Below are 24,972 nucleotides of genomic sequence, written 5' to 3'. Positions count from 1 at the left end.
TTTGGTGCCACCAACCGGGACCAAAGGCCCTCCTGCCTGAGCTCCGCGCACAGGCCACATGGAGGCCCATCTGTCCCGGTTCTGGACTGAACCGGGATTAAAGGGATAGGGAATTAGTAACGACCCTTTAGTCTCGGTTCAGGAACCGAGACAAAAGGCCCTTATGAAACGGGACAATAGGCCCGTTTTCTACTAGTACATGTTTATGTTACTACTCTATGTTACTATCCATCGTGGCTAGTCTAAGAGGCGAGGAGCCCTTCTTGACAAAAAGCTGAGTGTGGTCGGATTTTGAGAGAGACCAGACCAGAGCAACAAACATGAAGAGATGCTTTCTTTGCTAGGGATGAAATAACTTAGTACTCTCGATGCCCAAGTCAGCTTGAAATCTGTTTAGTAATGCATGCCAAACATGATAGCCATTATACAGTGGTGCGCACTGAAGATGCGAGGATTGGGAGGTATTAGAAAATGTAGTAACGCTGAGATGGTCGGCGGGATAGTTGATCAAATTTTGTTGATTAGGTCCGATGAGCTATTGCCTACTACAGCCTTTCATCCACTATTAGCAATGTAACCTACAACATGGAGGGCTACAGCCAGTGGCGCTGCTGGCAGCAGGATCGTCACTTGGGGACTGCTTGGATCGCACCCGACAACTACCCTACCAAAATCTTAGAAGTGACTGTGGACATCGGCGAGCGTTTGGATGGCTGACAAAATTCCAGTTTACTATGGTCATTTTTTTTCAGTTTACTTGAATTTTTTGTTCAGCTGTCCAATTTGCTCGCCAAAATTCAAATGAGGGCACAGCAGCCAAATCTTTCTTCTAATAATTGCCGCGCCTGTGATCTGGCAGGACGGACTGCGTGTCATCCGCCCCTCAACTGGCTGGACCGACTGGGTGTCATCCAAATAGGGCCTTGGTATATATAGACTAGGTGTTGGGGCACGCCCGTCGGGCGCCTCTTGAGGAGGAGCTGGGTGTCGCCCGGTTGTACTCGCCCCTTGGACAATCCTTTTTAATCTAATTAGCATTTGGGATGATATCTTCATTGAACAAACTTAGCAGCAGGAAAAGAAATATACACTATATAGAGAAAGCCCATTATGGATGTGGACATGAAACATCTGACTAATAACAGTGCTCTTAACATAAGTAGTAGGTCTTGAAAAACATGATATAGGATCGCACAAAAGAGGACCATAGGTCATGACAGGATATAGCATAATTAGGAGTATTAGTAGTGCATTATATTAGATTATATTGACACAGGGGCTGCAGCGTCTTCGATTGTGCATCTAGAGGCGGTGCACGGTGAGAACCAGGCGACGCTTTGAAGTAATCCTGAAACGAAATGCACAGATGTCTCCTTCATGAATGTTGGCGCGGCGATGAAACTCAGACCAGTTGGTGGTTATAGTGGCCCTCTTGTCAGTTGCTACCATGATGCGACACTTGGCAAGCAGATGGCCATCTGCAAGTCTGACCATGAGTGTATCATTGTTTGGATCAATGTAGTCGAGCAGGTTCTCTTCAGTATAGTTAACCTGAAAATACTGGTAAAAGAAAGCAGGTTATTTACATGGATAGAAATTGTTGTGTGATATGGAAGATAATTTTGAATGCTCAAGTAAAAAGAGCAAAGAGAAGTGACTATTTCTGCTGTCCATTTGATGATTCGAGTATGTACAGCCTAGTGTGTGAACAGATAACAAACGAGTGAAAAAATGGTAAGCTAGAAAAGATAATGTAGGAATTTTAAAAGTAGCAGGAGAAAAATAAGAACAGAGTAGGTGTTGATGTATGTGCTATACAGTGAGAAAGGGAATATAATTGTTATTTGTACGTTGAGTAAAGTGGTGAGTGTTAAGTGGTATGAACAGAGTAGGATTATTTTTTATCTTAAGGATGGATAGAACAATAGTATAAATAGGAAAATCTGTATGCAAGTTCCGTTTAAATTATCACAAACTTACAGCTGTTAAGGTAACTAAAATGCATAACAAAAGCGCATTGTATATTCTATAAAATGGCTGGTGAAGCACATGAAAAGAGTGGAGCAGTAAAGGAACATGAAGAAGTAAAAGTAAATGTGCTTGTAATTAAATGGTCGACCACAGAGTAATATTGTAAATGTGAGTTGAATGAATCTCAGTGAGTATAAGAAAGTATGAAAGTGGGAAAGAATGGCCATGAAATAAAATTGGGCTTACAGAAGGCAATTTTGTCATTTTCATATACAGTGTGTGCATGCCATTAAAGCATTAGTAGTGGTGTTGACAAGATAAATTTAAACGCACAATACTCGTTTAGAAGTGGGAGTTGTACAGTATGGAGATACAATTTGCTGTATTATGAAGTTAGTAAACATTGAATAGGATGTGCATTTGAGCATACCATGCGCTGGCCTGGTTTGGCAAACGTCTTGTTGATTGTGCACACAGTTGATGTCCGGCTTTTTGTGCCGAAACATAGCATAGAGAGTGTCTACTTGGTGCTCATAGAGCTTCACCTCATTGCCCCGGTAACAGTTGTCGTCAAGCTCACCAACGTGCTGGACACCGCTAGGTGTTCCTGGATTCAGTTAGAAATGGGTGGAAAGCAAGTTAAGTATTGGTTGCAACAGCCGTAAATGTGAGAGTTTGTTTGGGAAAGGAAATTTTAGTTATATAAGATAGCAGGCTGGGTGTTAGGAGCTGTTTGGAGCGAAGCCAAAGCAGCTATACAAAGAGGATGGGGCGGCAAAATTTTGGCAAACAAAACAGTTGAGGTGCAGGTTGGTTGTGTGGTAATATAGGGAGGCACACACAAACTATATATATATATATGCTATGGAATGACATGGCCTCACTCTTTCTTTTTTCACAGGAAGAGGAGAAAAAAAGCTTCCAATTGAGAAGCATAATAATACATATGAACACCAAGGAAAGCATGAACAGAAGAAGAAGAAAAATACAAATGCAGTCTGATTGTTCCTATCATTATCATATATAAATATAAATCCTCCTTATGAGCTCAACACCAGGAAGGATTACAGCCTTGACCTTGAGGCTAGCATCGGTCAATCGGTTACCCAAACTCTAAGAACAAAAGTCTTAATCTTTATATAATATCCGATGACAATGTTATATTCATGAAGAAGAATGGCTTTCAGGGTACATATTATTATCAAATTACTTGCTCTTTATTATTTCTGCGATGCCGAGAATTCACTACTAGGGAAAACCTTATACACAGAATTTTACGAGTAGCGCGGGACAAAAATAAGCGCTACTACTACTTACAACTAGCGCGTGGCAAAGAAACGTGCTGCAGCTAAGTTTGTAGCAGTAGCGCGTCTTAGCGAAGAAGCGCTACAACTACAATTCCCCTGCTGTTCTCGCCAGGCTACCAATAGTAGTAGCGAGCTTAAGCAAAGCGCGCTGCTGCTAAGATTGTTGTAGCAGCGTGTTTTACGCAGAAGGCGCTACTGCTAATGAAAGGAAAATAAAATGAAAAACATATAGAAAAGTAAATGAAAATAAAAGAAATAGAAAAAGGGAAAGGAAAAATGAAAATGTGAAGGAAAACAAATAAAAAATAAAAATAAAGGAGAAAGGCATAGCAGTAGCGTGCTTTCAGGACAGGCGCTATAGCTAACTTAGCAGTAGCATGTTTTTCCAGCCAGCGCTATAGCTAATGTAGCAATAGCGCTTTTTCTGGACCACGCTACTGCTATTTTTGACTTAACCACGCGGTTCTTCTTCCCCACGGCCACTTCCCTGAAATCCAACTCCTCTGCTGTCACCGCCGTCGTCGCCCTGCATTGCCGTCGGCCACCGCGCGCTCTCCCGTCACCCTTCGCACGCCCTCGACGCCGCCCTCGACCCCGACCTCGACGCCTCCCCTGACCCTGGCCTCGCCGCTGCCCTACATCGCCGCCCTCCGTCGTGCGCCTGACCCCGACCCTGACCTCGACACCGCCTGCCCCTCCCTCGGCCACTCCCTAACTCTGCCGGCGCCCGAGGTGAGCACGTCTACACCTGCTCCTCCTCCTCCCCTACCTATGCCTAGCTAGGGTTCCTAGGGTTCATCAAATTTTATAGTGCATCAAATTAGTGAGGGTTCATCAAATTAGATACTAATTAGGGCAGTAGTTGTAGATGCTTAATTTTAAACTAGATGTTAATTAGGGCTGTAGTTGTAAATACTTAATTAGTTTTTAGGACAAATTACTAGGGTTCATCAATGGGTGCTTAAGTAGTTGTAGATGCTTAAGCACCTAGGTATGGTTCATCTAATTAGTTAGTACTTGTAGATGCTTAAGAACTAGGGCAGTAGGGTTAGGGCAGTAGGGTTTAACTAGATGTTAATTAGGGCAGTAGTGTTTAGTTTAGAGAGAAAAAATCAACATAGTTTTTTTTACTGTTTTTAGTAAGTGTTTAAAATAGTTAGTAAGTAAATTAATAAACTAGTTGAACTAGTTTAGTTTTAGTAAGAACTAGTTGAATTGATAGAACTAATGTATTTTTAGTAAGAAAATTAATATAACTAGTTGAACTAGTTTATTTTTAGTTTATTTCTATTTATAGTAAGTTTATATTTAGTAAGAACTATTTGAATTAATAGAACTAGTTGAACATGTCACATTTGTTGTTATTTTTTTGGTTTAAGCAATTATTCCCGCATCGATGTCGTTCGCTAGGGTTTTATTTATAGGGTTTTTGTTTTTGCAGAAATCAACGAGCCCCTCCATCATCCACGCCGTCGTCCCCGTCACCGACCCCCTCCGACCTCGAGGTGAGATCAGCGAAATCTCCATGTCAATATGAGTCCTATAAGATATGATGTAGATAAAAATATGTATATCTTGTGTTGCTCAAATAGGATATGTGGTTGCCCAAGTGGCCGGTCATGTTCAGGTTACACCTCCGAGTGGCCTATGTTTTGCCGGAGTGTTGATTAATTTCCGTTCCGGCAAATTTCAGGCGCTCGATATGTCCTATTTTAGCAAAAGGTCATGCCGGAATTTTTCGTGAATTTTGGCATGACTTGTGCTAAAATATGTAGGAAATATCGAGTGGTCTGGATTTTCTAGAAAAATAATTAAACGAAATTTCGGGTTGACATTAAGTCTGCCGAGGCTCCATCACCGAAGGTCGAAAAATCAGTGAGAGAGTGTATCCACCATATATGAGAGAGGACGAAGAATCCCGACTGTTGTCCTGGGGGTTGTTTCTCCTTCTTTTCCTTGTGCTAGATCTTTGTTATGCACTAGGAAAAGAAGGAGTAACGATTATCACCGACGGTCGCAAATGTAAGAGAAAAATCGGTGAGGGAGAGTGTCCACCATATAGAATCGGCAGATCAATAGTCAACCAGTGATGAATAATAATGATCTAATTTAATTTTTATAGTACATATATTTAATTTTACAAGTTTAATATTTGAATTATGAACATAGAAAATGTTGTACTCGGACGACGAAAGTCTCCCGGGGGAGTGCTCCTGGTGCCACGACGACCGGGGTTTCTGCGACATGCCTCACCTGGACAAAGATCGGTGCTTCAGCATTAAGCTCGAGGAGGCCTTCAATTGTGATACGGTAAGCTACGACGCAAAATGTTTTTTTCGTAATTAAGCTCGACTTCTACTACTTCAACGTGTAATTTTCATCTTTTACAATTCGACTAGCTTATCCCATGCCATGCAAGACGCTATGTCTTGGAGAGGATGGGTTTTGAAGATCATGAGAGGAATGAAACAAAGAAAATTAACCTAAGGACCCATCATGGTATGGATTTTGAGGTAAATCTATACAATTCTGAGAGCGTATCCCATTTTGGTTGCTCGGGTAGGGAAGCACTTTGCAAGATGTATGATTTTCAAGAGGGTATGTTTGTCACCATGGATCTTGGTGATCCTGACATTGATCAAGACAATTTGGACATTTTGGGTCCTTGTTGATACGCTTTCAATTCTACCGCTATGTGAGTTTCTCAAACATAGTTATTAACTAATTTATATTGTTCATTTCAAAATAGTTGACAGCTTATTTCCATTGACAGCTTATTTTAAGTGTTCAAACAATGTGCGGAACACGGTAGATAGACCCTACTACACCGATGTCTCTGAGTTAACTTATCAGGAGAAAAATCATCTGGTCGCATTTTGTACTAATCTTGAGAATTACAATATCTATAATAAAACTCCTCCACATTATGGTCAATACGTGCCACTAGTGCACGTGTTGAATTACGGTAACATCCATGAAGATGCCATGGTAAGATTTTTTACTATTACGACATCCGTGCATCTTTTGCATAAATTCTTTTAAAACTTAACTACATTGCTAACTACAAAGTTATTACTATGTTTTTCAATAGAAAATCCCGGATGATTGCGTGCCTCATCGGATGTATCAGAAAGGTCGCCTTAATGTTTTCAACATACAGCCAGGTCGTCCTACGAATCTCACCTGTCCATATCGGATTTCTAAAAGAGATGGAGACATGAAAATCACAGAATGGAAAAATGTATGAACAGTCGTAAGGAGCTATTTGGAAGCAATATTGTGCGAAAGGCAAAAATTGGAGACAGGATAATCTCCATTCTCCATAATGGAGAGTCAGTGGCTATCTTGTTTTATGCTATTTTACCTAAGAGAATATAGTAGGTCCTAAGAGAATGTAGTAGGTCCGATGAGGTACAATATTTATTATGTGGTACAATGTGTTAGAGTTGATGATGAGGAGTAGTTGTGATTATGACTAGTGACCAACTTGCTATGTGATGTCTCATTGATGAAAACGATGATCATGAGGAGGTGTTATCTGACAATGATGTATTATGATGATAAGTTGTTAATGATATGATGACGATGATATTTATTATATCATTGGGTGAAAGACTTGTATAAAGGTGTATGAATAAAACATGAAATAAAATACAAAATAATAGTAGTAGCGCGTGCAGGGAGAAGCGCTACTAGTAATTACCAGTAGCGCTGTATGAAGAAAACGCTACTACTAAGTCGATATAGCAGTAGCATGTGTTAACCCACGCTACTGCTAACCTTTAGCTGTAGCGCCGTACTAGTAGCGCTCTATCCCGCACTACTGATAGGCCTAAAACCCACGCTGCTGCTAGGCTTTTCCCTTGTAGTGATCATGAAAAAGAGTGATGACAATTATATGCACAGGTAAGTATGTAGGTGATCAACCGGGAAGTCACGCAATACTCTATGTAAGGCAAAATGGATAGAGCAGAGTACAATCAGGAAGGCAAAATAGAAAAGCGATATAGTAAAATAGATTAATATATAATGGATGTATTGATGACAAAGATATTCATGTATCTGATACAGTAAGCGAAACTGAATCTTAATGTGCATTTAGCACATTCGAAACACCAATCGATTCATGATCTGCTGCAGCACTTCTAAAATGGGCAACTTATTTGTTGTTTCTTTGCAAATCATTGTATTTTAAATGGCACAAACAAGCTCAGTTTTTGTTTGAAAGTGCACACCACAGTAGATCACCCTATATGCAAGTCAGTCTATGCAATTTCCAAGTACACCTAAAATCTTCTATTTATACATTCACATCATAATAGAGTGTCCACAAAACCAACCAACAATGCTATGCTAATTTTTAATCATGTAGGAAGGTCCTACAAGCTTCAGCGCTGGTTAGGAGGAAACCACACAAGTTTGAAAAGAACTATATAACAATCTTAATTTCTCTATGATTTTGGCTATTCCAAATTATACTAATAAAATATCTTGCGAAACTGACCACCCAGGTCAGTGTGTGCAATTCTAAGTACACCTAAATTATGCCCAATAGGCAAACATAGTCAGGTAACCTTAAATTTACATTTCACTGAACAGAACACCATGTTTGTAATGGGCAATAGTTCTCACTTTCTCTAAGGCAGCTGAGGCAACACCAGTCTATACACATGTTGATTATGTAAAAAATTCAGAATGCAATCCCATAAAGACGAGCTTACTGTCAAAAATTCAGAATGCATGACCATATTGTCAAAAAATTCAAAAAAACAAGACACCTTTATGTGGGCAGACATGTACCAATCTTGCTCAAAATCTCTAAGAGGAAAAATAAGAACCATCCGAACCATCTTGCTTGGAACGTTATACAAGAAAATCTATAGTACACTGGTATTTATTGTTTCTCTGTAGATAGCTGAACTTTAAACGTCAGCAACAAGTTCAGTTAAGTTCATTTCCTATTAAAGCGTACAGCACAGCTCATGCTCATGAAATCCCCTGTAGTGCTCCCTGTGAGTGTTACAATTGTGTGCTTGCCTTTTTCATATACAACTGCATGTTTGGTATTCTAAATCCTGGAAGAAATGCAAACTGCAGTTTAGCCGCACTGTGGCTTATAACTTGGATAGAGTTTTAGTAAAGAAAAAACCTGGATACATTTTCATGGATATTTTCAAGGGAGATTCAGACTACGTAGCATGCATCATCAGTGCCCTCTACCATGTGAGAAAAGAAAAGAATGATCATGATATGAACCACCTGGAGCGGAGCATGAAGGTATAGTGAAAAGGAGGAAGTGGACCTGATTCCATACCTTGTATACCATGCGGTCGATGAGCGTACAAGGGAACCGCATGGGAGGGACGAACGCGGCATCCTGGCCGCGGAGCGCCATCCCCACATCGACAACACCACCACCAGCACCGCACGGGGACGCCCCACCGATTTTCCAGACCACATCCGGTCGCCGCGCCGCCAGATCGCATCCCGCCGCCGTCCGCGACTCAGCCTCGGCACATAACATTCTCTCTCAGAATCTCTAGGAACAAAAAGAATAACATACTGAACAATCTCCCTTGAAATCTCATACAAGAAAAGTTACAGTAAACTGGTATTTGCTGTTTCTTTGCACATAACTGAATTTTAAACGGCACAAACAAGTCCACTTAGGTTGATCTCGTTTTAAAGCGTATAACATAGCAGAATTGATCTCAAATTTATGTTTGTACACATAACAATTCTCATCAGAATCTCTAAGAAGAAGAAGGATGAACTTGCTTCAAATCTCATACAACAAAAAGCACAATAAACTGAAGCGGCAAGGAAAAGCGCTGAAAATCGAACCTGAAGAGAAAGATGATCCTTTGAGCAGATGAAACAGCAAGGCAAATCTGACGACGAACTGATTAGTGCGATTTCTGAAATAAGAAAAACAATTTTAACGTCTCACAGTGAGGGGACATAAGATCAAACAGTTCATGAGTGTGAATGGAGTAACACAGGCACGAACCAAAAATCGACACAGAAACATCCATGGATACGCATCAGTAGAACACAAAGCATACCTAGGCGATGGTGACAGGCGCAGAATTCATTGACGAACAAGATCAGAGATCGATGAAGGACTACAATGCTCACACTCAACCAACAACCACCTGCAAGCACTACCAGAAATTATCTAGTTGCCAACGGCCTCATCTATGCCGACGGCGCCCGTCGGCATAAATGGACATATGCCGACGGCCAAGGGCAGGCCGTAGGCGTAGAATAGCCGTCGGCATATGTGTATCTATGCCGACGGGGGCCGTCGGCATATTACGGCCGTCGGGACAGCTCGCGGTACGCCTACGGGGACCGTCGGCATAGAAGAGGCCGTCGGCATAGAAAGGGCCCACCTACCCGATTAGCGGCGACCGTTTGACGGCGTCAAAACTACGCCGACGGGGGATAACGGCGGCCGTCGGCATAACTATGCCGACGGCTAGGCCGTCGGCATAGAATTGCTAACATCACCGATCCGCGCCGTCGACACGTCATCGATCCGAGGGAGTGAGGGCCTGTGGTGTGGCAGAGATATGCCGACGGCATAGCCGTCGGCATAGTCCTAGCCCATGCTATCTGTCATGTCATCAATCCGCGTGCAATGCCATGTCATCGACCCGTGGGATCGTAGCTCCGTGTGCGCAGCTATGCCGACGGCCTTGCCGTCGGCATACCTTTATTTTTTATTTTTAGTTTATATATTTATTATTTTGTATTTTTTCACAACATAAATGTGCCTTATCTAAACAAAAAACATGCCCCGATGGTATATCGATTGCCCCCCTCATGGACGTCACTGCCGCCGTGTCACGGAGGGGGGAAACGATCGACATGGAGGGAATCTGGTTAGAGGGGGGATTCGGGGTGGCCTTCGGGGTGTAGCTATGCTACCGAAACATCGCATGGGTCCCGATGCATGTGTGAAAGTGTTCTGGCATGCGTAGATGCCCGTCTTGGGGCTCCATGGTGTGGCCCCCTCCACGGAAGGCAGAGCCGCCGTCACTTGGAGGGGGGAAGGTGCGGGTGCGGTGGAACCGGAGGGAATCTAGTGTTGGGTTGGGTCCAAACCGTGTTCGGGGATGTTGCTATGGGCTGACCTATCGCAACCAGGCGGAAGAGTCCACCGGTCAAAGCCCGCCCGGCGAAACTCAAAGGGCTAGATCTACTCGTCAACTAGGATTCAAGATGGCCTTCGGGGTATAGCTATGCCACCGAAACATCGCACGGGTCCCGATGCATGTGTGAAAGTGTTCTGGCATGCGTAGACGCCCGTCTTGGGGCTCCATGGTGTGGCCCCCTCCACGGAAGGCAAAGCCGCCGTCACTTGGAGGGGGGATGGTGCGGGTGCGGTGGAACCGGAGGGAATCTAGTGTTGGGTTGGGTCCAAACCGTGTTCGGGGATGTTGCTATGGGCTGACCTATCGCAACTAGGTGGAAGAGTCCACCGGTCAAAGCCCGTCCGGCGAAACTCAAAGGGCTAGATCTACTCGTCAACTAGGATTTGGGGTGGCCTTCGGGGTGTAGCTATGCCACCAAAACATCGCATGGTTCGCGATGCATGTGTGAAAGTGTTCTGGCATGCGTAGACACCCGTCTTGGGGCTCCGTGGTGTGGCCCCCCTCCACGGAAGGTAGAGCAGCCGTCAGTTAGAGGGGGGGATGGTGCGGGTGCGGTGGAACCGGAGGGAATCTAGTGTTGGGTTGGGTCCAGACTGTGTTCGGGGATGTTCCTATGGGCTGACCTATCTCAACCAGGAGGAAGAGTCCACCGGTCAAAGCCCGTCCGACGAAAGTCAAAGGGCTAGATCTACTGGTCAACTAGGATTCGGGATGGCCTTTGGGGTATAGCTATGCCACCGAAACATCGCACGGGTCCCGATGCATGTGTGAAAGTGTTCTGGCATGTGTAGACGCCCGTCTTGGGGCTCCGTGGTGTGGCCCCCCTCCACGGAAGGCAGAGCAGCCGTCACTTAGAGGGGGGATGGTGCGGGTGCGGTGGAACCGGAGGGAATCTAGTGTTGGGTTGGGTCCAGACCGTGTTGGGGAATGTTCCTATGGGCTGACTTATCACAACCAGGTGGAAGAGTCCACCGGTCAAAGCCCGTCCGGCGAAAGTCAAAGGGCTAGATCTACTGGTCAACTAGGATTAGCGGTGGCCTTCGTGGTGTAGCTATGCCACCGAAACATCGCACAGGTCCCGATGCATGTGTGAAAGTGTTCTGGCATGCGTAGACGCCTGTCTTGGGGCTCCGTGGTGTGGCCCCCCTCCACGGAAGGCAGAGCAGCCGTCACTTAGAGGGGGGGATGGTGCGGGTGCGATGGAACCGGAGGGAATCTAGTGTTGGGTTGGGTCCAAACCGTGTTCGGGGATGTTGCTATGGGCTGACCTATCACAACCAGGTGGAAGAGTCCACCGGTCAAAGCCTGTCCAGCGAAAGTCAAAGGGCTAGATCTACTGGTCAACTGGGATTCGGGGTGGCCTTCGGGGTGTAGCTATGCCACCGAAACATCGCACGGGTCCCGATGCATGTGTGAAAGTGTTCTGGCATGCGTAGACGCCCGTCTTGGGGCTCCATGGTGTGGCCCCCTCCACGGAAGGCAGATCCACCGTCACTTGGAGGGGGGATGGTGCGGGTGCGGTGGAACCGGAGGGAATCTAGTGTTCGGTTGGGTCCAAACCATGTTCGGGGATGTTGCTATGGGCTGACCTATCGCAACCAGGTGGAAGAGTCCACCGGTCAAAGCCCGTCCGGTGAAAGTCAAAGGGCTAGATCTACTGGTCAACTGGGATTCGGGGTGGCCTTCGGGGTGTAGCTATGGCACCAAAACATCGCATGGGTCGCGATGCATGTATGAAAGTGTTCTGGCATGCGTAGACGCCCGTCTTGGGGCTCCGTGGTGTGGCCCCCCTCCACGGAAGGTAGAGCAGCCGTTAGTTAGAGGGGGGGATGGTGCGGGTGCGGTGGAACCGGAGGGAATCTAGTGTTGGGTTGGGTCCAGACCGTGTTCGGGGATGTTGCTATGGGCTGACCTATCGCAACCAGGTGGAAGAGTCCACCAGTCAAAGCCCGTCCGGCGAAAGTCAAAGGGCTTGATCTACTGGTCAACTGGGATTCGGGGTGGCCTTCGAGGTGTAGCTATGCCACCGAAACATCACACGGGTCCCGATGCATGTGTGAAAGTGTTCTGGAATACGTAGACGCCCGTCTTGCGGCTCCATGGTTTGGCCCCCTCCACGGAAGGCAGAGCCGCCGTCACTTGGAGGGGGGATGGTGTGGGTGCGGTGGAACCGGAGGGAATCTAGTGTTGGGTTGGGTCCAAACCGTGTTCGGGGATGTTGCTATGGGCTGACCTATCGCAACCAGGCGGAAGAGTCCACTGGTCAAAGCCCACCCGGCGAAAGTCAAAGGGCTAGATCTACTCGTCAACTAGGATTCGGGGTGGCCTTCGGGGTGTAGCTATGCCACCGAAACATCGCACGGGTCCCGATGCATGTGTGAAAGTGTTCTGGCATGCGTAGACGCCCGTCTTGGGGCTCCATGGTGTGGCCCCCTCCACGGAAGGCAGAGTCGCCGTCACTTGGAGGGGGGATGGTGCGGGTGCGGTAGAACCGGAGGGAATCTATTGTTGGGTTGGGTCCAAACCATGTTCGGGGATGTTGCTATGGGCTGACCTATCGCAACCGGGTGGAAGAGTCCACCGGTCAAAGCCCGTCCGGCGAAAGTCAAAGGGCTAGATCTACTGGTCAACTGGGATTCGGGGTGGCCTTCGGGGTGTAGCTATGCCACCAAAACATCGCATGGGTCGCGATGCATGTGTGAAAGTGTTCTGCCATGCGTAGACACCCGTCTTGGGGCTCCGTGGTGTGGCCCCCCTCCACGGAAGGTAGAGCAGCCGTCAGTTAGAGGGGGGATGGTGCGGGTGCGGTGGAACCGGAGGGAATCTAGTGTTGGGTTGGGTCCAAACCGTGTTCGGGGATGTTGCTATGGGCTAACCTATCGCAACCAGGTGGAAGAGTCCACCGGTCAAAGCCCGTCCGGTGAAAGTCAAAGGGCTAGATCTACTGGTCAACTGGGATTCGGGATGGCCTTCGGGGTGTAGCTATGCCAAGTGTCCATTTCCCCCCTCCAGGTGCGGTGTACCGGGTCCCATACAGACGGTAAACTAAGAATCTAAAAATGTAATAATTGAATTAGTGAACTATTTAAACAGGTCTAATTGCTTTTCCCTCGGTGAGGTGGGACTATTTTTTTAAAAAAAAAGTAGTTGCCATCTATGCCTACGGCATAGCCGTCGGCATAGGCCTCCTATCTATGCCGACGGCCTGGCCGTCGGCATAGAGCCACCCTTGTCCACTCGATGGCCCTCTCGTTGTCAGGTGGGACCACTCCTATGCCGACGGCCTGGCCGTCGCCATAGGGCCACCTTATCCTTGACCCGGCCCTCCTCCTCCACTCGTTTCTCTCCTCGCACCCCGATCCAACTCCCTCTCCTCGACAGCCAACCGCCGCCGCCACCCTCTCCGCGCCGTCGACGCCCCCCTAGCCGCTCGCCCTGCCATCGGCCGCCACCATCTCCACCCACCCGCGCCGCGCCGCCGCCATCTCCACCCCCCTCCGTCGGACGCTCTCTCCTCCGCCCCCTCCTCCGTGTTGCTCCGCCCCCTCCTCCGCGTCGTTGCCATCTCCACCCCCCTCCGTCGGACGCCCTCTCCGCCGCCGCCATCTCCACCCCCCTCGGTCGGACCCCCCGCCCGCACTGCTCCGCCCCCTCCTCCGCGTCGTTGCCCCGCCGGTCGCCACCTCGCCCCGACCTGCCCTGCCCCGCCGGCCGCCACCTCGCCCCCATCCCGCGCTCCACCACCGCGTCGCCCCATCGGTCGCCTCCTCGCCCCGGCCCTGCCTGGCTCCGCCTCGCCCCGGCCCTGCCGCTCCGGTGAGACCTCCACCTTTTTTTTTTCTGTTTTTAGATAGATAGATTGTTAGATATATAGATAGATTGATCGATAGATAGATCAATAGATAGATAGATTGTTAGATAGATAGATTGTTAGATATATAGATAGAGATAGATAAATTTTTTGTTCGATGATGATGATGAATAGACAATGATGATGAATATATTGTTGATATTGTTAGTTGTGATGATGATGATGATGAATATTTATTTAATATTGTTAGTTGTGATGATGATGATGAATATGTGATGAAATAACCCTACATGATTCAAGAATAAATGAATGCACCTAAATTTGTGAGTTGATGATGAATATGCTTTATGAGTTGTGATGTTCTAAATTTTTGTCGCGTTGGAATTTGCAGGTTTTGTAGAGTTTCATGTCGGTGGAGTGATCGTCATCGGAGTTGTTGGTCAAGGATCGTCCCTCCTCGGTTCGACTACTTCCTCTACAGCCGAGGGTGAGCTACGAATCCACCTACACCTCCCACGCTCTTTTAATCATGTCACTAGATTTCATTTTCAAGTCAACTGGCGTACCTTAGGCGTCTCCCGTCCCAAAGGTTTGCATCGATAAATATGCATTCAATTGCATATTTATCACCGCAGCCCTTTCGGATTGTCCAGCGTTTTCCACGGACAGCCCGAGGATGTGTAGATTGGGTATGTTCTCCATGTTCTACCCCGTTCCGAGACAGGATTTCAGCGGCGCATCCCCATTGTTCTCCGAAGCACATTCTCTCGGCTATTTGTCGAGACGTGTATCTGGAGAACAGCGGGGAGGTGTTGCCGAAATTTTGTCTCAGAACGGGGTAGAATGGAGAACTTACTCAATCTACACATCCTCGGGTGGGATTAGGACCCATCTTTACCTATTAGAGATGTAGGTGGATTAAACGCGATAGAAACTGAAAATTTGATGTGATTAATTTAAGTGAATCCTTAATTATGTTGTGTGGGTTGCAAAAAAGCAGAGGATGGCAGATAATCAGTGGATGTACAGTGGTTTTATCCGTCAGAATCGAGTAACATCAGAGTGGATCGCGAAAACCGATGTGTATTTGAAGGACATATTCCGTCGTCCAATGAGAATTATCCCACCATGCCCCTGTGCGAGATGTGCCAGACGTCACCGTAGAAATCAGACGGACATGAGTGAGCACCTTCGCACGCACGGATATATGCCAAACTTTGACATGCCGCCGATAAACATAGCCGAGCAGGACCGTGGTAGAGAGGAGGTGATGCGACAACGCATCGATGGATATGAGGACGACGGGGTCAGGGACATGCTAGATGATGTCATTGTTGCAGAAACAACAAATGCGACACCTTCAGAGAATGAACCGGAGGAGCCGGAGGCAACCGTAAAGGCCTTCTTGGAGGTCTTGGCCTCGTCGAAGAAACCTCTTTATGCGGGTGCGAAAATATCTCAGCTGGATGCCATCTCACAACTGATTGCAGTCAAGGCTGAGTACGGCTGTAGCCAGAAATGCTTCGAAGCATTCCTGGGAGTATGGGCTAACAGCCTCCCTGAGGGTCATGAACTGCCGAAAAGCATGTACGATACAAAGAAAATCATGAAGGCACTCTCTATGGATTATGAGAAAATAGATGTTTGCCCGAAGAATTGCCTTTTGTTTAGGCACGAGTATGCGGATGACAAGTACTGTAGGAAGTGCGGTTCGTCTCGGTACATTGAGGTGGTCGGTGAGGATGGTGAGAAAAAGCAGCTAACCATCCCCGTTAAGGTTCTTCGGTATCTTGATTTTATAAAAAGACTGCAGCGCCTTTTCATCACGAAGGAGTCTGCCAAAATGATGAAGTGGCACAAGGAAGGTATAAGGTACAATCCAAAAAAAATCATACATCCATCGGGAGGGGAAGCATGGAAGTCATTCGATGAAGAATACCCCGAGGAAGCAGCCGAGGCTGGGAATGTCAGAATAGCCATATCAGGTGATGGGTTGAATCCATATGGTATGTCGTCCAATCCATACAGCTGCTGGCCTGTGTTTGTAATTCCGCTCAATCTTCCTCCCGGTGCCCTAATGCAACGGAAGACCATGTTCTTGTCGCTCATCATTCCGGGGCCTGACTACCCGGGGAAGCAATTGGGTGTGTTTATGCAGCCGCTTGTGGATGCTTTGCACCATTCTTGGTACTTTCCGAGGTTGACATACGACCGGGATCTGCAGAGAAATTTCTTGATGAAAGTTTGGTTGCACTATTGCATGCATGACTTTCCCGGCTATGCTCTATTCTGCGGATGGTGTACAAGTGGTAAGATGCCATGCCCAGTGTGCATGCAGGCTCTGCGAATGATTTGGCTGAGTAAGGGTGGCAAGTATGTAGCCTTTGACCTGCATCGACAGTTCCTCCCTCCAGACCATCCAGACAGGGAAGACAAGAAGAACTTCACGAAAGGCCGGGTTGTTCATGAAGTAACCGAGATTTCAACATTTTCGGGGGCAGATGTTCTTGCTCAGCTAAAAGCTCTCAAGCCTAAAGTCAAAGGCAAAGCCAAAGCCAAAGCCAAAGGCTTCGAGGGATATGGTGAGATGCACAACTGGACGCACATTACCCCCTTCTCGCAGCTTCCCTATTTCAAGGACCTCAAACTTCCTTACAATATTGATGTGATGCACACCGAAAAGAATGTGGCAGAGTCCCTTTTCCACACGATCCTCAACATTCCTGATAAGAAGAAGGATAATGTAAAAGCTAGAGCCGATCAACAGAGAATTTGTGATAGACCACGCCTGAACATGAAGCCCCCCATAGGCGGTCGAAAAAACTGGTTCAAGCCAGATGCTGACTTTGTCCTTAAACCGCCAGAAAAAAAAGAAGTACTTATCTGGCTGAAACAAAATTTGAAGTTCACCGATGGTTATGCATCGAATATAAGTAAGGGAGTCAATCTTTCAACTGGCAAAGTGACCGGCCTGAAGAGTCATGACTACCATGTATGGATTGAGCGGATAATGCCGGTGATGGTTCGAGGCTATGTCCCCGAGCATGTCTGGCGAGTGCTTGCCGAGCTTAGCCATTTCTTCCGCACGCTCTGTGCTAAAGAAGTAAGTAAAGAGGTGATTGAAAAATTGCATAAGAAGGCACCGGAGTTGATAGTCAAGCTAGAGAAGATCTTTCCGCCAGGCTTCTTTACTCCAATGACACATCTCATTCTGCACCTCGCGAACGAGGTATTGTTGGGGGGCCCTATGCAAAATCGCTGGCAATACGTCCCTGAGAGGCAGAACAAGCATCTCCGACGGAAATGTGGAAACAAAGCTAAGATTGAAGCTTCCATAGCTGAGGCAGTTATCCTAGAGGAGGTGTCAGACCTCAGGACATAATACTATCCAGACCACATTCCCCATCTGCATAACAAGGTTCCTCGATACAATATAGAAGAGCCCAAGTATCAACCCAGGCTCGATCTATTCAACGCGCAAGGTGGGAGGGCTGGGGCCTCGAAATCTTATAACATGCCACGACAAGAGTGGGAGGACCTCATGTTCTATATCTTGCACAACATCAAGGAAGTTGAGGAAGTGTGGATGAGGTAATACCACTACACCATTCCTTTATGTCTTCCACATCATCATGTTTCATGTTCACTTAGTCCCGGTCTAACACCGCTTATCTTTTTTTAGTGATTTCGTTCAAGAGGAATGGACGGGAGTGAATCCTCCTACTGAGGCGGAGGCACTTACTCTTCTCCGTCATGGAAACCCTGGACGTAAAAATTTTGTTGCTTGGTTCATGGAGAAAGTAATTTCCCACACTCCCCTATTAAATACCTACTTCAACATTTATTAGTTAACCGAACTAATGCACGCAACAATTTCCATTATACTTGTAGGGAAAAGATCCGAACATATCTATGGATGATGAATTGAGATGGGTTTCCATGGGTTTTGACCCTGCCATCATGACATGTAAAAAGTATGATGTCAATGGGTATCGCTTCCATACAGAGGAGCACCAAAACAGCCGCCCCGATCCCAAAACTATAAATACTGGAGTGTACACCCCCGGTCAAAATTCAGTAGACTACTACGGAAGGGTACAAAATATATACGAGGTTAAATTCCGCCAGGGGCGTGAGACCCTAAGTCTGCCTGTGTTCAAATGCCGATGGTTCGATCAGCGGGAGGGGGTAAAACATACGCCTTATATTGGTTTGGTCGAAGTTAAACCATCAACCGTCTATGCCGGAGCCGATCTCTTCATTGCGGCTACCCAAGCTACACAAGTATATTATCTGCCTTACCCATGCCAGAAAGTGTATCTAAAGGGTTGGGAAGTTGTGTTCAAGGTGTCGCCACATGGTAAGCTACCAGACCCGAATGAAGACGATTACTACAACATTAACCCCATGACATATGAGGGAGTGTTCTATCAAGAGCAACCTGATGATGATGATGATGATGTGGTTAGAAACGATGACGCTAGACCATTGGATGATGATGATGATGTGGTTAGAAACGATGACGCTAGACCATTGGGTGATGATGATGTGGACCCAAACGTCGACGATGCACGGAATGATGGTGAGACCATTGTCAATGAAAATGACATACTTATGCTAGAAAAGTTAAACGAAGACGCTGACGACGAGGAAGAGCCTCCACCTCCGTCGGACAACAAAGATGATATGATTGATAATGATGATGAGACGGACCGAGAAAGAGGTTACAACAGTGATGATTCATATGGGTTCTAGCAGATGTACGTTTCAAGTATTTTTTTCTATAGTTTAGGAATATGCCTTTTTATGCATTTTTATTAATGTGTTTATTATCATGCCTTTTCCTTCATTTCATTAATTTACTAATTGCTTTTTCTCTTTTCAATGCAGGTTCGTGGAACATGGGCAAGGGGAAGGCCGACGGCGTGGGTTTCCTACGCAAGGTCGTCGGCCTGCCTAGTCGGAGTGGTCGAGCACGTAATCCTCCCCCTCGGCTACTTGACGATGACTCCTCATAGGGAGGTCGAGGGAGAGGTGCCCCTAGAGGAGGAGGGGGTGGGGGGAGAGCCTCTAGAGGACGAGGTGCTGGGGGGAGAGCCACTACAGGGGGTCGCGGCCAGAAAGAGAGCACCCTCACCGACTTAGGGGTGTTGTGTTCGAGGCCCTCCTCTAGTGAGGTACCCTCCTCTAGTGAGGTACACTCTAGGGAGGAGGAGGAGGAGGAGGTGGTGGTGGTGGTGGAGGAGGAGGAGGTGGAGGAGGAGGCAGGCGAGGAGGAGGAGGAGGAGGAGGAGGTTGGGGAGGAGGTTGGGGAGGGGGAGGCAGGCGAGGAGGAGGGTGGTGGCGGGGATGATGGTGGTGACGGGAAGGGGGTTGACAAGAAGGGGTGGCTTCGTGGCAACGCAAAGCTACCAAAGCAGGTTCCTGCTACTGAGGAGCAGAAGTGGCTCATTGAGCCCACGGGAAAAGAGTAAGTGGTTCATTATTTTGCTTGTCACATGCTTATTCCGGTTGTTATTTATTTTGCTTGTCACATGCTAATAGTTCATTCTTTTGCAGCAACTGGATATATTCTAAAGGGGTCCGTATTCCCAACGGCCTCATCACCGTCTTGCTGAAGTTATATTGGCCGGGGTTGTACTGTCCTGATCCAGTCAGGACAGTATTCCCAACGGCCTCATCACCGTCTTGCTGAAGTTATATTGGCCGGGGTTGTACTGTCCTGATCCAGTCAGGCAGCCGGACCGTCGGGTTTTGGCATGAGCTAGGACCACTGGGAAGCGGCCCGCCACGCGGACCATGAGACCCATGCCAAGGCCGTGATCACTACTTTCTGGGTGAGTTCTCTTCAGAAGCACAAGTCCATTCTAGTTTCATGAATGATTTAACTCATGGCTTCTTCCATTCTTGTTTCATGCATGATTGTAGACATTCTATCGAGTTCTTTCGGAGCACAGGGCTAGAGCGGACCAGATCGTGCTGCGCCAATGCAAGAAGAAGGCCCGCCAGATGCACTATGAGGTGCGCTATGTGGCCATCTCCACATACTTCCACGACTATCTTGGTGTGAATATGACCAAGGAAGAAGCATGGAGGATGGCCATTACCTTGGAGAGGCCCGAGTTCTTGGCGGTAAGTATAAAAGATTTTTCATTATGCTTTGATTATGCTTTCATTACCTTGTGGTACATTATGCTTTATGCTTTATGCTTTATGCTTCCATAACACCAATTTGGACACACCTACATGCCATTATGATTTTATTATGTAGGTGTGTCCAAATTGGTGTTATGGAAAAGACGAGTCCTGGGCGGCATTGGTGGATCTTTGGTGTGATGAGGCTGGAGCCTGGACGGCTATGAGAACCAAAAATAAGGCCAACCGAGGGAGGGAGGGAGTACATGCTCAGGGAAACCGAAACCACTATCTCCACAAGGCAGTTAATGTATGACTAACCCCATTAAACATTCTTCTTCTTCTATTTACCATCACTTTCTTATGTATGACTAACCTCTGTTTGGTGGTGCAGGAGGAGAAACTGAAGCAGCCGCTCTCACACATGCAGGCGTGGGAGATCGCCCATACGCGGAAGGACCCCAAGCCTGGCGAGCCCAAGTACTACGGCAAGAAGACCGCAGGGAGGAAGAAGGCCTACTCTGAAGCGTATCTGGAGTTACATCCTGACACACCTGACCCCATTGCGGCGCCTCTGGACGACATGGCGGTGGTGAGGATGGGGCCCAAGGAGCACGGTCGGGAGGCGGTTCTCGATGCTGTGATCACTCCTAGTATCTCCTACATATAGCTTCGTCGGATCGACCCGAGCCTGAGCCAGCACATGAGCCAGCCAGTGACTAGTACACAGTACCTCTTTCAGGAGCAACAATCTGTAAGTATTTTCCCTCTTATCTTCATTTCTCACTTCATTTTCCGCATTTAGTAGTTTTATGAGTTCCATCATGTCATACCGTAGGCCTACATGGAGTACACACGCCAGGAGACCATGGCGTGGCATTAGAGGCTTTATGAACACCAAGTGCAGAGGGATAGCCAGATGCAGCAGGCTTTTCAGGATATGGCGGCCGGCAGGTGTCCTCAGTTCCCTCCAGCACAATGCCCTCCAGCACAACCAGTGCTGATGAGCTTTGAGGAGTTTGTGGCACAGAACGCTGGCCCCTCGCCGGTTAGTTCATCCCCAATCTATTCACCCAAAGCATGTCATGCCTTTCAACACAGTCATATATCCCGTGCATATGTCTTTTCAACATCCAGGGAACAGGTGGATCTACCGTTGGCGGTGGTCTTCGCAGCACTCCGGAGACACGGAGCCCGACCACTCCGATCCACGGAGGCGGAGGCGGAGGAGGAGGCGGTCTTGGCGGTAGCGCTGCCGCTAGCAGTGACGACCTGGGCTTCGGCGGTCTTGGCGGTGACGACCTCCGTGGTGCTCGACGTCCTGGCGCTTAAGCCTTTGGGTCACATTGTGGCGGTCTTGGTGGTGATGATACTTATATGCTTGTGATGTTTCTTATTGTTGTTTGTGAGATTCTTATGCTTGGTGGTGATGATACTCATATGTTTATGCTTTGCGATGCTTCTTATGATGTGTGATGATGAATTTGTTCTGTGATGCTGCTGGGCCAGCTGTTATGTGATGCATATATTTGTTGTGTGCTGTATATATTCAAATGAATTGAGCTGAAACAAAACAGAAAAAAGAAAAAAAAACAGACAGAAACTATGCCGACGGCTAGGCCGTCGGCATAGAGCTGCCGTGAGCTCCTAGTGGCTGCCACGTGGTAGGTCTATACCGATGGCTTAGCCGTCGGCATAGTTTCAAACTAAGCCGACGTCTAAGCCGTCGGCATAGGCCTGCTCCAGGAGCTCCCAGTGTCTGCCACATGGCAGGTCTATGCCGACGATCTAGCCGTCGGCATAGTTTCAACCTAAGCCGACAGCTATGCCGACGGCTAGACCGTCGGCACAGACCTGCCATGTGGCGAGCAAGCATTGGTCAGCACTTGACGGCGGCCGCCGTTAGGCGATAACGTTGCCGACGGCCGGGGCCGTCGGCATAGATGTACGGACACCGTCGGGATAGGGCCTATGCCGATGGCCTTTCTATGCCGACGGCATTCCTGGCTACGCCGACGGATATGTTGCCGACGGCCCTATGCCGACGGGTGCCGTCGGCATAGGCCTGTCCCGACGGCCATTCAGGGCTATGGCGACGGTCCTGGCCGTCGGCATAGGGTGCGATTCCGGTAGTGAAGGACAGAACATCCACGACCACTAAGCACAGCAGCAATAGATCGGAAAAAGAGAAGAGGGAATTTCTTAGTTCAACACCCTCCTCCTAGATACATACACCATATGACCACCATGGTCTCTAGTGAAGCCAAATCTGCATGTAATATGTGCAAAATAATTTGAACAATGTGTACACAAACATTGTATTATTCTTTGTTCCTTTTAACATAACGGATCAAAATGGTTTGTGGGCCACAAACAATGAATTATTTGTTTCAAAGGGATTCCACATAATTTTGGGAGGATTTAAATCCTTAGAAACTTTTCATATTGGGTCGTTTTGATTGCAGGATTGAAATATTTAGGAGTTTAATTACCTAAGGGTTTCTTTGCACTATATTCTCGAGAATATGTTTTGGTCCACCCAAATTTCTAGGTCAAGTACTTTAGTACTCTTGAGGCGTGTCAAACACTCTTTCTTGCTAATCCTATAGGATTGAGGAGTATATGACATTCAAATCAAATGTTTTTCTATTCTCGCATCTATGAAATCCCACAATCAAAGAGGTATTGAAATCATGAGGTCCCTTCTCCGTAGAAATAAAACGAGGCCTTCAACTAATGCCATTATAAATCTTCAGCATGGGCGAAAAGGCCCCTGGGAAGAGGACAAAGCAAATCCTATCGGCTCTTAGAAGCAGCAAACAATAGATCCATGGCACACACGCATTCATGACTCAAGCAACACAGGAAAGATCCCACATTGAAAAGAAGCAACAGTAACGCATTTCATCAAGCTGTTTACAAGTAGGGGAACGGACAGAACCTCACCTCGGAAAGAAGGAAGAAACAGCCGCACAGACGCACGACTAAGCAGCCGCAGGCACCCTACAGACGAAAAGAAAGCGCAAGGAAGAAAAATGAACAGCTGAGTGGAGAGCGGAAGCAGCGCAAATTAATAACTGAACGAAAGAAGGAGCTCACCCTAACCAAACGCAACAGCAGCAGCGAGAGGAGCCATGATCCCTCAAAAAAAGCGAGAGGAGTCATGAGGAAGTACAGCGGCGACGCGGCAAGCAGGCAACAAGCAAGGCGATGGCGATGGCGAGCAACGGGGAGCGGCGATGGCAAGTACGGAACGGAGACAGAAGCAGTGCAGCGGCGAGGCGGAACGAGGAACAGAGGATGAGAGGCGGCGGCTGGAGCGAGGCGGAAGGACAAACAAAGGACAAAAGTGACAGCTGTATATAGAAGGAGCAGATAGCACGCAAGGGAGCGATCGTTACGTGGGCTGCGTCCACCACACCATAGGGACGTATCAGAATTTATCTTACTCGAACGACCAGTGCGCCGAGCGCATGTACAGCAAGCCGAACCGTTCTCCAACGCATCCAAACACCGGTGGCTCGATCCAAATGCAAACGAGGCAGACAAGCAGACAAACCACACCCAAACAATCTCCGCACGAGACACAGACAAGCTGGGACCACCCAGGTGGGGTCCAAACACCAGCCGCACGGTCAGGCAGGCGGGTGAGAGAAGGCTGTGATCGAAAAAAGCCACCCAAACTGACATCGCTCGGCACGAGGTACAGCCCGCCTGCGCCTCCACGCACTCAACTCGGGTGCGCACAACGCCTCCTACGCTCCATGCGCACAACCAACCACTGCCATTCACTTGGCGATGCAGTACAGCAAGAACAAACACGATTGGCCAGCCGCATATCTCTTGTGATTGGAGCATCACATCAGGGAACGGAGCCGATTGGACAGCGGCATATCTCTCTGCCAACGTGGATGCCGCCAGCAGGCGCACATTGCACGACTCTTATTGGGTTTAATTGGGCAAGATCTAAGAGTTGTGGTCTTCGGAAAATGGATGCCCACAAAACTTAAAAGCCACCATTGATCACAGCCCACAACTATTATTTTTCAACTTTTTGCGTACACCGGCGTTTAATAGTGATAATTAAAGAATTTTTATTATGAAATGATAATTTAAGGTGAAATGTTCTCTTTCTATGACTCATTTCTTGCATCCATTCGGCAACATTATGAAAATCTTATATCTCCCTTCCTACTTGTGGTAGGATATATGTATACAGTGTTTTTCTCCTGAATCCACGCAGCCGCTGTTCCATTGGCAGTCGATGGCGACCACATCGACAACTAGTGCAGCGGAGCATGGAGAGGCGCCTTCAGAGGGTGAAGTGTCAGCTGCGTTATGATTTGTCTACCATAGTTTTCATTTGTCCGTCTGTCATGGGGTTTGTAATTGATGTCTCAACACATGTGTGATGTCTTGAGCAGTGCTTACTAGTTCCTGCCGGCCACATTTACTGCCTCGAATAAACACATGCTCATGGTGTTCAGCGTTCACCTTTCAGACATCACTTCACTCACTCATGAATGCGTGTGTGCCATGGATCTATTGTTTGCTGACTTCACTCACTCGTCCATACTACACTTCTCAT

The 24,972-nt window shown here is 47.4% G+C and overlaps 2 protein-coding genes across 12 annotated transcripts; one reads left to right on the top strand and one right to left on the bottom strand.

Moving 5' to 3' along the window:
• Positions 1–1,109: 1,109 nt before the first annotated feature.
• On the bottom strand, positions 1,110–23,728 carry LOC125522682 (uncharacterized). Of its 11 annotated transcripts, none has more exons than XR_015611151.1 (6): positions 23,484–23,728; positions 23,331–23,387; positions 9,123–9,196; positions 8,593–8,817; positions 2,402–2,578; positions 1,110–1,560 (listed from the first exon to the last, which is right to left on the bottom strand). XR_015611151.1 is itself a non-coding variant. In XM_087536000.1 (6 exons), the coding sequence occupies exons 5-6, from the start codon at positions 8,800–8,802 to the stop codon at positions 1,303–1,305; spliced, it is 468 nt and encodes a 155-aa protein (XP_087392126.1). In that variant the 5' UTR covers positions 8,803–8,817; positions 9,123–9,169; positions 9,344–9,433; positions 23,331–23,387; positions 23,484–23,728; the 3' UTR covers positions 1,110–1,302. The 11 variants fall into 11 exon arrangements, 2 of the variants coding, with proteins under 2 accessions (XP_087392126.1, XP_087392125.1); XM_087536000.1 differs by lacking the exon at positions 2,402–2,578 and adding an exon at positions 9,344–9,433 and having other exon boundaries at positions 9,123–9,169; XR_015611153.1 differs by lacking the exons at positions 1,110–1,560; positions 2,402–2,578 and adding exons at positions 8,043–8,353; positions 8,428–8,494.
• Positions 20,259–21,917, top strand: LOC147958535 (uncharacterized). The gene is made up of 3 exons (XM_087537468.1): positions 20,259–20,381; positions 20,521–20,694; positions 20,815–21,917. The coding sequence occupies exons 1-3, from the start codon at positions 20,259–20,261 to the stop codon at positions 21,052–21,054; spliced, it is 537 nt and encodes a 178-aa protein (XP_087393594.1). The 3' UTR covers positions 21,055–21,917.
• Positions 23,729–24,972: the final 1,244 nt, after the last annotated feature.

This window comes from Triticum urartu, chromosome 7A, assembly GCF_056163025.1.
Source record: "Triticum urartu cultivar PI428250 chromosome 7A, HENAU_Tu73, whole genome shotgun sequence".
Taxonomy (NCBI): Eukaryota; Viridiplantae; Streptophyta; class Magnoliopsida; order Poales; family Poaceae; genus Triticum; species Triticum urartu.
The sequence above is the reverse complement of the archived record's forward strand: the minus strand, read 5'-3'. Positions and strand labels throughout refer to the sequence as shown.

What these genes read in the sequence shown, in the direction of transcription:
- LOC125522682 (XM_087536000.1), bottom strand. Translation starts at nt 8,802, where the DNA reads ATGTTATGTGCCGAGGCTGAGTCGCGGACGGCGGCGGGATGCGATCTG. An exon ending in TCGACCGCATGGTATACAAG is followed by an intron (nt 1,561 to 8,592) that starts GTATGGAATCAG and finishes TTCTTTTACCAG; the next exon opens with TATTTTCAGGTTAACTATAC.
- LOC147958535 (XM_087537468.1), top strand. Translation starts at nt 20,259, where the DNA reads ATGCACTATGAGGTGCGCTATGTGGCCATCTCCACATACTTCCACGAC. An exon ending in AGAGGCCCGAGTTCTTGGCG is followed by an intron (nt 20,382 to 20,520) that starts GTAAGTATAAAA and finishes TTTATTATGTAG; the next exon opens with GTGTGTCCAAATTGGTGTTA. An exon ending in ATCTCCACAAGGCAGTTAAT is followed by an intron (nt 20,695 to 20,814) that starts GTATGACTAACC and finishes TCACACATGCAG; the next exon opens with GCGTGGGAGATCGCCCATAC.